Consider the following 13,448-nt stretch of genomic DNA (forward strand, 5'->3'; position numbering starts at 1 on the left):
AACTGCTGGAGAGGGTACAGCAAAGGGCCACAAAGGTGATTAAGGGCCTGGAGCATCTCTCTTATGAAGAGAGACTGGGGGACTTGGGTCTTTTTAGTCTTGAGAAGACGGAGGGGGGATCTGATCAATGCTTATAAATATTTAAAGGGAGTGAGTCAGGAGGACGGGGCTGGTCTTTTCTCAATGATGGCCAGTGGCAGGACAAGAGGAAATGGGCACAAACTTGAATATGAGAAGTTGCACCTAAACATGAGGAGGAACTTCTTTACTGTGAGAGTGGTGGAGCACTGGAACAGGCTGCCCAGAGAGGTGGTGGAGTCCGCTTCTCTGGAGACAATCAAAAACTGCCTGGACAAGTTCCTGTGCAACCTGCTCTAGGAAGACCCACTTTGGCAGGGGGGTTGGACTAGATGATCTCCAGAGGTCCCTTCAAACCCCATATGATTCTATGATTCTACATACAACAAAAAGCATTGGTTCTCTCACTGTATAGAGTTTATGGAAGACCTGTGAGGTATATTAGAGCTATTTGATGAAAGTTTCTCTTATGCAGAGGTAAACTGCTGGGAAGAATTCCTTGTTCAACTTGGAACCAATTTTTCTATGCACAGTGGTGACTCTTCCTTTGCAAGAAATACGTGTATTCAGTTATCTTAAAAATATTTCCTGTGTTTCTCTGGGTGCTTAATATAATGCACTATTACATAGCTTTGGCTATGGGGCTTGCTGAAATTTTAGTCTTGGGAAAGCTGCCTAGAATTTTCATGTATATTACAGGAAATTTTTAGATACTATTAGTGATCGTTTCATGAAACAGCTGGTTAACGAGACCTCTAATTTGGTATATTATGTAATGTGTGGAATCCAGTTCAATGTCTGAGTTCAAGTCACATTTTGTAAGAATCATCAGAGTGTGTCAGATTCAGCAGAGGGACAGCTGATGTAGAGACAGGAACAATTAAACCTCTGAAGTTCTTTTAAAAAGAATGTGTTAAAATGAGGAAGTTGTCTCACAATTAAGCTAAAAGCTGCAAAATAAATATTTATCTGGTGGCGTCCTTGAAGAGTTATGTCCAAACACAGCTGAAAGCACCATAAACCTTGGCAGATTACCTTGGTAATGTGAAACTAGACAGGCCTGAAAAAAAAAAAAAAGGTCAAGGATCAGCTAGCTGAAGGAATCAAAGCTTTTACTAAATCCTTCTTAAATGCACCAAGAACAAAAACCCTACAGAGGGTCTGTGCAGCCAGTTGATTAAGTTATCAGTATGAAAGAAGCACTCAGAAAGGGCATGGCTACTGCAGAGAAGCTAAATGAAATGGTGTTTACTGCTAATTGGGAAGATTCCCAAACTGAAATTCCTTTCTTGGGGCGGGGGGGAGGGAGAAGAGACAGAGGAGTTGACCTAAAAAAACCTCGGGGATGAAATTGCTTACTTGCTAAGGGAATATCTGGTCTTGTGCTTTAAACTCCCTGGGTACCTGAAGCCTGGAGAGTGGCAAATTTTATGCCAGTGTTTAAAATAAGAAAGGTCAGAGGACCGTAAGCCTGACATCCATACCATTCAAATTTATAGGTATTGCATCAAAGAATAAAAGTCACAGAAGTAAGTAGGATCAATTTGGGAAGAGTCAGTAGGGTTTCTTTAAAGATAAATTCTGCTTTACAGATCTTGGAGTTTTCTTCATTGGGGCAGGAAAGGTGGCTAAGATTTAGATTCCCAAAAGGCTTTTGATAAAGTTTGACATCAAAGGCTTTTGAGCAGCCTTTGGATATGAATGCAGGGCTTAGTATATTAAGTAATGGATTAAAAGATAGGAGGAGGGGTAAATGACCATTTTTTCTTGTTTTGGTTTTTTCATGTAGGAGTGAAGTTACTGTTTTTGAGGATTTGGTCTAGGGGTCTGTGCTGTTTGGTATAGTAATAACAGGGATGGTAAAGGCAGTGAGTAGTCAAATGAGGAAGCTGGTGTTGCTGTTCTTCTAGGCAGTAAAGAGGGGAGAAGAGTGAAGGATTGCAGGAGGAGGCCAGTGCAGAGCTGAGTAACTGGGCTACAGGGCAGCAGGGGTGGTTGGAGGCTGCATACCTGAAACAAGAGGACGCTTCAGCCTGGAAAAGAGATGGATGAGAGCATAGGAAAGAATCACGCAGATGGGAGGAGACCTGTGGGTCTTCTCATCAGATGTGACGGAGATATTAAGAGCATGTTGCAGATTAAAAATTTCCAAAGAGAAAGTAGGGGAGTACTTAAGAGAGAAATTCTTTGGCAGTTACTAAATAGACTGACTGTGACAAGCTCAGGAAAATACCTGAAAGAAAAAAAAAGTAATTGGAAGAGTATTTGAGGGAAAGTATGAAATGCGATTGCAGTGTTCTTACGATTCCCTGTTGTCACCATTGGAGGTAAAATACTGGGCTGTATTCACGCTTTGTCCGTAGTGGTATGGCCAGTGGTCTGATACACAGTTGTGTGCACTGGTGAATTTAATATCTGATCTGATTTCATTTATATATAAATAAGTATATAGAGAGTTAATAAAAGTTTTTTTAATATAGCTGGAGATAAGAAAAAGACATTTATTATTTTTTTTGTGGCTAAATCTCCTGTTCTTTTTCCTTCCTTTCTTTCAGTATCATTTTATGGTAAAAGCTTTGTGGAATTGAACACTACAGAAGCATCCTCTCAGACATCCTTACAGTTGCGGTTTCGAACAAGCAGGCCACATGGACTGCTTTTTCTTGCAGCTGGAAAGAAGGATTATTGTTTAATGGAGCTACGCTCAGGAAATTTACAGGTATGGTTTATAACTATAACTAAAAAGATGCACGTAGCCTGTATTGTTTAGTGTTTTTTCTTCAAGTTGTTGTTTATAACAATTCTCAAAGTTTATGTTTAAAAAAATTGAAAAGTCACATAATGTAATTGATAATATCAAAATATGGTATTTATTTCTTACAAAGATAATTATTAAAATTGGCATCTAAAAGCTTTTGAGATCTCTGGATCTTAAAATCGAGATCATTGTGTTCAAAACATGAGGCTCAGTAGAGGCAAAATTTTGGATTTGGTGATGTTAGCATCATAGAAAATGTTTTGGATCCAAATAATAGTTTTTCTGCAAGTTAATTTCTTGAAAGATCACTGTCACTTGGGTTCTTAGGAGTTGTTGGTCCTAGCAGAACTGCAGAGGAGTCCAGTCCCTCTTCTGCAATTATTCAAGTCATATTTGTGATGGCAAGTAAACCTACACAAAATTTTAATGGGATTTTATTTTTTCAATTATATTTTGTAAATTACGCACTATGAAAATTTATGAAAATTAATATATTAATGATATATTAATATATGATTGTGAAAAATACTACTCTGGATTTTGATAGTTAAAATTCTGTCTCTTGCAGTTGAGAATTAACTTTGGCCTGGGGGAACGAGTACTTCATTCTCAGCAAAGATCTCAGCTGAATGATTTAGCTTGGCACCTGGTTGAACTACATCATGAACATGATAATGTCACATTGGTAATTGATAAACATGATAGAACTAGTGCAAAAATGCCTGGAATTCTCTATGAATTAAATATTGATTATGGATTCTACATAGGTGGTGCTAGTAAACTTGATGCTCCCTACCTTATTGGAGCACTGCCCAATTTCCGAGGATGTATTGATGATGTGTTATTCAATCAGCTAGACATTCTGATGCCTCTGAGATCTTCTCCTGGCTTTAAAAGTGTCCATGAAGTTTCAGTGGGATGCAGTGATGAATTCTTTGCAGGTGAAGATGAACCCATTAGTTTCTTCAGTTCCAGATCCTATGTTTCTTTCCCCTCATGGAATGTTGATGATGAGGGAATTTTGGAGTATACATTGCAAACCTCAGCCGCACGTGGCTTGCTGCTTTATCATCCTGGGCAAGCAGGAGATTTCATTGCAATGGAAATGGAAGATGGATTAATTAAAGCCTATGTTGGAAAACATAAAAGTAGAACCCAGCTTTCCTCTCATAGGTATGTCAATGATAGTCATTGGCACTACGTTGAACTGAAATTTACTGCAGAATATTTGCACCTGACATTGGATGAAGAAACTGTGAAAACATCATTGCCTCCCCACAGCAAGCTGCCCCTTCTGAAGGGGTCTCTCTTTGTAGGTGGTGTAGATGACAGCACACGATCAGAAGTGATTAAGTTGGAGCTAACTTCAGTGTCTGGGAAGTATGCCAGAGGAGGATCCTTCAAAGGTTGCTTAAGAGATCTGAAAGCCAATTCAGAAAAGAAATCGCTGAAGAATGTTCTGGTAACAAAGGACATTTCAGCTGGATGTGAAACAGAGAGTGCTTTTCATACAAGTCTTTCTTTAGAGATGGCTGTAAAGAACCCTACTGTGAAAGCAGCCCCAACATTTGCCATTCCCCCTGAAAGCTCTGTCTCTCTGGGCAAGGAAGACAAAAGCCACCTCTTAGTTCTAAGTAACTTGATTGTGCTAGAGGGCGGACAAGCTTCACTTGAGTCTAAACATATTAAAGTCAACTTAGACTTCCAGAAGTTAGGAATTCATCAATCACAAATTCTTTTTGAAATAAAGGAACCACCTGGTCATGGAGAGTTGAAATTAGATGTTGAACCAGTGCAGGAAGTAAATACATTTTCTATGCAGGACGTGTGGCAAGGGAAGATTCTTTATGTCCATGATGGCTCTGAGGACACTTACGATTATTTTAATTTCTCCATTTCTACCAGCAGTGAGAAGATTGTGCCTCCATATTTGCAAGGAAATGAGCAGCATGTGTTTAGCATTACTGTCACTCCAGTAAATGATGCTCCTGAGATCACACTTCCCGAGGGAAACTTGCTGCTTCTCCTAGAGAACTCAAAGAAACGTTTGACTAGTGATCTGATAAAAGTCCTAGATAAGGATACAGATCCTGTGGATCTCAGTCTTTCAGTGCTTGGAAATCTGAATGCAGATGCAGGGTTTTTAGAAAATTCAAAGCATCCTGGAAAAGCTATTACTACTTTTTCTAACGAGGACTTAAGAGAAGGCAATGTTTTCTTTGTCCACACAGGCGTCAAGAACTCAAGGATTGTTCTGAGGGCAAGCGATGGTGAGAAGGTGAGCAACACTGTTGTGCTACGTGTCATGGCAGTTCCTTTGGATTACAGAGTTGTCAACTGCTCAGGAATAAAACTACTCCAAGGTGTTTCAGCTCTTATCACGCCAAGGCATCTGGCAGTTGAAACAAATGCCAACCTCCAGGAGCTGGAGATACGATACGAGATCACAGAGCCACCCAAGTTTGGGGAGATCCAAAGGCAGCATTCAAGGGGGGAATGGAAGCGAGTCAGCTCTTTTTCTCAACGCTCTCTTCAGCGCAGACGTGTGAGATACTATAGCACTTTTAAAGAAATTCAGCAGGAGAATATTACTGATGAATTTAAATTCAAAGTTAGCATAGGAACCAGAATCAGTGAAGAGCATGTGTTTCCAATCAAAGTGAAATGGTTACGGTACAGTTTATTGAAACATGCTCCTCTAGAAATTGAAAAATCAAAAAAGAAGTACTTGAATTCAAATAATCTTTTTGCTGTAATTGTGGGTCTAGAAATACCTGAAGATGACCTTCATTTTAAATTGCTGTCCCTACCAAGAAATGGACAGATACTGCTTAATGACCAGCCTTTGAAAAAATACTCCATCTTTAGCCAGAAAGATATTACTGATCAAAAAGTGGCATATGAATTAATCAGCAGATACCATGAAGACAACCATGATTCATTTAGATTCCTCATTTCTACAAAGTATCTGGAATCAAATTTATATGACTTTGAAGTCTACATCAAACCAGATTTCAGAAACCTTATTTTGACTAACAATGGCCTAACTGTTATTGAAGGTGAAGGAGAGTTAATAACAAGCACAAAATTGTTTGTGCAAACACTGGATAATAAAACTTTCCAATATAAAGTTATACAGTTTCCTAAGCATGGGAAATTAAAACTCATTAATTTTTCAGGCTCATTCGAGAGTAATGACAATCTCACGACTTTCACTAACAAAGATATAACTGATAAGCGCCTTATGTATGTGCATGACGATTCTGAGACAGCATTTGATGAGTTTCTTGTCAGAGCTTCCAATGGAGAGTCAGGAAAGTGGGCAGACTTTGATCCAGAAGTAGAACCTGTGTCAGCAGAAATCAGATTCAACATTTCTGTCCAGCTGAAGAATGATGAGAAACCAGTACGTGTAGTTGATAAGATATTTAACGTAGTGAGAAATGGGCAGCGATTATTAACTTTGGCAGATCTTTGCTATCATGATCCTGATTCAGATTTTGATGATGGACAGTTGCTGTATACTAGACGTGGCATTTCCAATGGGGATTTAGTGCTGACGAATGATACTTTGCACAGACTCTACCAATTCAAGCAAGTGGACCTGGAGCAGAAGCAAGTCCTGTTTATGCACCGCGGTGCAGATTTTGGGCGTTTTGTGCTGTTTGTGACAGATGGCAAGCACTATACCTCTTCACTTCTAGAAGTTAGTGCCACTGACCCTTATGTTCGGTTGGCAAATAATACAGGCTTGTTGGTTCAAAAAGGAAAAGAGGAAACTGTTACAACAGCTAACCTAAGTGCTATTACAAACCAAGACATCAGAAATGATCATGAGATTACATATGAGATATTCTCTTTCCCAAAGTATGGAAGAATATATGTAAATAATGTGTTGATGGATTCCTTTACTCAACTTGATCTGATAAAGGGGTATGTGACCTACAGGCATGATGACAGCAACAGCCTTATTGACACATTTAACATTACCGTCCATGCTAGAGATGTCCATCTGGATGCTGGAGTGCACATTCGCATATATTTGGAAAGTCATCAGTGGCCACCAAGGATTGTGAACAAAAACAGTCTGTTAGTCGAAGAAGGAAAACCAGTTAAAATCAGTAAAGGAAAATTGCAAGTAAGTTAAGAGTGTTTTCCATTTCTCCAATCTTGTAACAATTTTTCTTCACTGCTTTCTTAGCCATTGCAATGCCTTTAGTCTCACTGTCTTCTCTTTAGTTCCTTTTGGTTTTCACTAACATGACTACATTCCAGATGCTTTGATTCTGGAGAGGCTAACACTAGCAAGCTTCCATTCCTAGAAAGGAAATGGGTTACGCCTGTAGTCTTTGCCTCAGTTACATATAGGGGCTTGAGAAAGTTAAGATTTGGAGATACTGCACTTTTGTGTTTGTTTTAGTTATGGCAATTTTTTGTACTTAATACATGATTCTTAGTTGAGCTGTTGAGAAATGCCAAGGAAGAAAGGGTTTTGTTTCATTTAGTTTGGGGCTAACTAACACTGACGATCACATCCAAAATTTTAAAAACACTATCAGAAATGCGAGGTCGTTTCTCTTTGGTTAATGCTTTCCTCCCCATTGTTTGTGTGCAGCCTTTCAGTAACCACCATGCGAGAGCTCCGCGGAGGCACGTGGCTGCGCTGCCAAAACCCTTGTTTCAGGCAGGGTTCTGCAGTGCTTAGGCTATTAAGTTAATTCTTCAGTGTGTTCAAAATTCACAAATTTGCCACTACAAAACACTCCCATGCCACATTAATTTAGCAAGTTTGCTTGAAGTATTATTGAATTGCATTAGGAATTTGCAGATATACCACATAACCCAAACAAGGAATGCCAGTGAATTAGGCAGACAATCTAAGAGTTAAAAGTGAGAAATTCAGAACAGAGCTAAAGAATTTCTCTCATTTCTGTTTAAATAATCTTGGGGTATGTTTTTGAATTCAAGGTTGTTCATGAAAACAGTTCTCCATCTGAGATTGTGTTCACCCTACAACAGCTTCCAGTACATGGATACATTCGGAAGTTTTCCTCCGAAGAAAGCTATCTCGGTGCTGACCAAAGGTCAGTTTTGAGCTTCACACAGCAAGATGTTGATGAGGGCAAAGTTCAGTATGTGCAGACAGTTCCTGACCAACTAGATGACTGTTTTTCTCTGGATGTGACCAATGGTGTCCGAACAGTGAGTGGAATAGAGATCGCTGTAGACATCATCCCCAGAATGATTCCCTTGGAAGTGCAGAACTTCACAGTAATGGAAGGGGGCTCGAAAGCCCTGGTGGAAGACTACCTAAAAATTTCTAGTAGACACTTCGCAGGACTCAGCTGTGAATTTATTTTAATTGAGCAGCCAAAACATGGGTATATTGCAGACTCTCGTGTTCCTGGAATAAAGTTAACCACATTTACCAGAAAACAGGTAATGCGTTTACATCTACTTTGCCGTAGTCGCAATTAATTCTTTGCATTGCTAAAAGCTAATTTTTGCCTGCAGTGAGAGGATTTGTGGTAAGTGGTGAATTCTGGCCTTCTACTGAAGACCTTTCTGCAGTTGCTGGCTAGTCATTTGGGGTGGGGAGGGAGGATGCCTTGTTGTGGTGAACCACAGGACTTCCTTGTGTTCCACTGGTCGCACAGACGAGTGTGCTATAATCACAGTAGACTGGTGGGCCACTCACACTCAGGCAGAGTTGCTGATACTCTGGAAACCCAAGACAGACAGCCTGTGGGTCTATTTTGAAAAGACCAGAGGAAATAGTGTATACATTGAACAAGGAGGAAAGTGGAAAAAAATTTTTTTAAGTCACGTCTTTGCTCACAGAGAGCTAGTAGGTGCATAATAGGCAAATTTTCAGTGGTTTAGCTCTTAAGAAGCAAAAATCTACCCTAAGTCACCATCTACTAATAATATGTTCAGTTTATGAATTCCAGAAAATGTGGTAAATATAGTGGGATTGGATTTTCCATTTCCCTTTCAGGGGGAAAGGGTAATGCCAAGACTGGCAAATTAGGATATTCTGGCTAGAGGAATGAACAGAGGAGCTGTAGAATTTGCTGTTGTGGACAGAACAAAGATAGAGGTATGGATCAGATAGGAGCATAAAGTCAGTCTTAGTAAATACAGAAGGGTACGACTAGACTTGAATGTTTTTGTTTTCTAATGTGGCATTTATTATCTTTCAGCCTCTCTTAATTTTTCTTGTTGTTATATTTTTCAGGTGGAACAAGAATTAATCTACTATTTTCACGATGACAGCGAGGAACTGATGGACAATTTTACTGTGATAGTAAATAACACAGAATTATGGAAACAAAGCTTGCCCCAGACTGTGTTTGTAACAGTTACTGCAGTAAATGATGAAGCTCCTGTTATAAAAGTTAACAGAATTCTTCAGGTATGTTTGTCAACATTTTGCACTGTTAAAATTATTTCTTACCTAATGAATACAGTTCACCTTTGTTAACAGAGTATTAGGTTTGTATCTGGTGGGATAGTCAATATTATAAATTAGTGTTAATGAAGGGAGTCTACGTGGTTAGCATTTATTTAGGGAGATTCTAGTCATCATGGAGAATGTTTTCTGCCGTTGTAAAGTTATCTAGAAGGCTGACTGAGCTTTCTTTTAAAACGTACATGACGTCTCTTGGACTGAGAAAAGGCTTATGGAGCAGGATGGCTTGCACCTGGATTATTGCTGCATTTTAGTATTGTTTCCTAGGGCATCTTGAGAGCTATTAATGAACAGCGTAGCTTAGAAAAGTACCAAGAATAGTGCTGATGAGGGTGCAAGCATCTTACTGTTGCCTTCAGACCCTGTCCCTCTTGCCAGTAAGTGTACTGAAGCTTCAGACCTGCTGAGATGCATTCTGTTGCCTTCTTCTCTCCAAATCCCTAGGAGGACAGGACAAGAGAAGACAGCAGCATCCTCACTGGCACTACACTAGAGAATTGTCTATGTATTGGATATTTCTGATAGAAACCTGGAATATTTCTTTCTTTAAAAGTTTCTGATGAGAATAATACACTGCAGCCTATCAAAATCTAGACTATTAGAAGGCATCAGAATATTAGTGGAGACACTGAAGTTGTTACTGTGTGATCTGGTGAGCTAAAAAAAGGACATACTGACTTGTTCCTAACTTGTTACCCCCAAATTCTTGAAGAAAATTTTAAAATTGTTGACTGATGCTCTTAAAAAGCATAGCTGGCTTTTTAGTCTTGAGATTGTGAACGAGGTCACTACTGTCACTTCAGTTTCAGTGCTTTTTCAGATCTATCTATCTATCTACCTATCTATAGGATTGATATTTGTTTGTGTCACTAACCAGAACCAATTTGTTATGGACCCTGTGCCCATGTAAAACAAAAAGCCCCCATGTGTAAAGGCTTCCTATCTGAGATACGAGTAAAAACAATCAGGTGACTTTAAAAATCAGAGTGAAATGGCTAGGGGTCAGCTACTTAAACTGTGGTGACAGTAAACCACAGACACCAAGATGGTTTATTGAAAGGCATCAAGAGAGAAGAGATATTTAGGAATAGGTTTGAAAGAAGCTAAGCAGGGTATTTTGAGGCTAAATTACACCCAGGCGCCTAAAACATGTACTTAATTTTACATATTTAGTTGTGCATTGCGGAAGGAGTATGGATTACTGGAAAAATGACCATAACCTTGTATGTGTATTTAGCCTTTTCACATGAGAAAAGACATTATTTTTAAACAGAAATAGTGGTAGTATTGTGGATTTTCACAGTGACAGCAGGTAATCTGTGATAATCTGCAGATGCCCACAAGACACCCTGCCCTGTCCAGAGACTGCTGGTGGAAGGGCAGACTCACTTCACAAGCATTTGGGTGGTACAGAGTAAAACCCTCCTTGGATAAAGTAATTACAGTGGCACTCTACAAACATCAGCACAGCGCACAGTAATGTTTTCTAGTCGCAGATGAGAGGGATATATGTCCAGTCAGAATTTTTCTGTGTCTTCCTTCTGGTGCATTGCTGGCGTTGAACTGCAGTCTGCTAACAGAACTGATGCTGTGCACTGCAGTGCAGCATATGGATTTTTCTAAAAATATCTGTAAGTCTAGGCTTTGCAAGAGCAATGATAACACAGCTTAACCTACCCAAAGTTGGTCCTCTCTTCTGGGGGGGGGGGCAGTTTGCATACCCAGGCCAGGATGCTGCCTGTGGTTTTGGTGGTTGTGCATAAGCTGTTGCTGGGAAGTGACCTTTATTTGTGTCACGAGTGGGTACTAATATGCACACATATGTTGGACTCATGTGCAGACTGAAACAAAGGTGGCAAATGAATTATATACTGGGAGGAATGTAACAAGATGATCCTTCTTCAGAGCCAACTTGTACGTCCCAAATAGTTGGGGAAAAAGTGGATTTTTCTTAGTCCTGCTAAATATCAAGATGAGGCAGGCATTCGTGTGTAGGGTGATAATTGCTTGCCCCATATTCTAGCCAAGCAGTGTGCACTCCTCAAGGACATTGCTAGTGGTGAATGTGGAGTAATAAACTGTGTGTTGCTTTTAAAAAGGGAGGAGGTCTTTTGTATCGTTTGAAAGGTTGGAAATGTAAAAAATGTACAAAAGTATAAAATAAGGGACTAGTACTGTAAAAACTGAGGTCCAGTAGGACAATATGAGTTGACTGAGGTTTAGCACCTCAGAAATTTTGCAGACCTCAATATAAAAAGTTAGAAAGAACTGCTAACAATTGAAAAATATGTCAGCATATGGTATCTGCTGTTAAGAAGTAGCTTCTGTGAAGAGATGCTTTACATGGCCAGTGATGTTGGTGTGGGTATGTGAAAATTAATTTTGGCCTTTGTCGTGGTGCTTCTAGCCAGTTGCAAGAAACTGTTGAGCATGTGCACATATGTTGAATAAGGCCTTCAACTCTAGCTTCCTCACCTCTGAGGCATCCATAACATCCCTTCTTCAAACAGGCTTGTCTGTTGTTATCAAAGTTATGAACACCATTGAGATTCTGAACACCATGGGAAGAGTTTCAGGAGCACAACCAACCAAACGTTTTGGGAGTTGTTTCTGATTTTTCTCTAGAAAGTGAAAGTAAGTGAAGTTTTAGGGGTTTGGTTGTTTGTTTTTTGTTTGGGTTTTTTTTTTTTTTGGACTGAGAATTTACAATGTGCTGAAGTATTTACATTAACATAAAGTATAAGATACAGAAAGTTCTACTGTACTGAGTGCTTCTGTAGTGTATGCTAGTAATCCTTGCATGTAATTTAAAGTCTTTCCATTAGAACAGTAAGTACATGAGGGATATGTTTATTTAGAAACTATGCAGCCTTTTAGGTATAATTTCCTAAAAATTCCACAAGTCATTTGTCTGGATTGGGAATAGGGAAGGGAAATAATACATTTTAAAGAAGATCACTATCCTGGCATTGATTGCTGCGTTTATGTATGTGTTTAAATATATTTATGGGTAGCGATGCTGTGAAATGACTGTATCCTCCTGTTGCCACAAGAGGGCCATATGTTCCTAGAATTAGATTAAAAAAAAATAGTCAAACACTGATTATTTTTTTTTCTTTAAATCACTCACTTACCAGAGTATTAAAATGGCCATGAATATGGAGTGTCTGGTAGGATATGTAGCATACAAGGAGATACTGATAAGTTGAATGCTGTAAGTAGAGCAGAATGGATGATTTGCCAGCCAGTGGGGTTATGAACCTTTATTCGGACCATGCCTGTGCAATGTGTTAGGCACGTGTAAAATTAGTCTAGTGCTAATATCCTGGAAGTTCAGTTACAGTTTTCATGGTATTCTTCAAGGAGGACTTGATCCTAGATGTGGAAAATAAACCATTTGTACAGTATTTGCAGTATTAGTGTCCGCTTCCCTCCACCCCTTTTCAGCTCCTGGATCTCATTTCATTCCTCAAGGATCATGTTGCAGGTCACGGAGCACTTCAGCATATATAATACTTTAAAAAGCATTGTGTGTTAGTGTGCTAGAACAATAGAAATAGATACTGGCTTTATAGAAAAAAAAGCTCTTTTTTTCCTTAAATAACAGAAACAAATTCAAAACTTTTGGACATTTAATAAGGCATTTGTAATAAAATGTTTACATAGTCCTTATGTTTCTGCATATTCTGTATGAGCCTTTTGTTTTCTGTGTAGAATAACATGAATCAAGTGCTACTGAGATGAGATACAGGGTCTCAGTACAAAAGCACACAGATGTGCTTATTTGGTGCCAAATGCCTTTGCTATTCATTATCATCCTGTGTTTTCAAAGGTGGTGTCTTTTATCAAACTTTGATGGTAGTAATTACATTGCAGAAAAATGCGTATTTCAAGGGAAAAAAGAGCTATTTCCTGGTTGCAAGATATATTCTATTATGAAAAGTAACACAACTTATTTTTCAAACTTTTTTTTTGAAATCAGAAAACGCATTTAATTTCATTTTAATATCTCTTTTTCCATGGCACATATTTTGTGACACAATGTAGTCTGAGATCTTTCCTCTATTGAAATGTCATGGCAAAAATCCCAGTGGCTTTAAAAGGTTTTCTTCTATGGCTTTTATTAAAAAGTAAAATTAA

The 13,448-nt window shown here is 38.9% G+C and overlaps 1 protein-coding gene across 1 annotated transcript in view; it reads left to right on the forward strand.

Annotated features, from left to right (window-relative positions):
* Positions 1-2,632: 2,632 nt before the first annotated feature.
* LOC106901969 (chondroitin sulfate proteoglycan 4-like) overlaps positions 2,633-13,448 on the forward strand; it is a gene marked incomplete at its 5' end in the record, with an annotated part of 30,998 nt that continues 20,182 nt past the window's right edge. The window contains 4 exons of the mRNA XM_014965084.1: positions 2,633-2,797; positions 3,405-6,974; positions 7,805-8,275; positions 9,075-9,251. Coding sequence (XP_014820570.1) covers positions 2,633-2,797; positions 3,405-6,974; positions 7,805-8,275; positions 9,075-9,251 — 4,383 coding nt within the window. The remainder of the gene's footprint in view (positions 2,798-3,404; positions 6,975-7,804; positions 8,276-9,074; positions 9,252-13,448) is intronic.

This window comes from Calidris pugnax, unplaced genomic scaffold (genome assembly GCF_001431845.1).
Source record: "Calidris pugnax isolate Ruff unplaced genomic scaffold, ASM143184v1 scaffold273, whole genome shotgun sequence".
Lineage (NCBI taxonomy): Eukaryota > Metazoa > Chordata > Aves > Charadriiformes > Scolopacidae > Calidris > Calidris pugnax.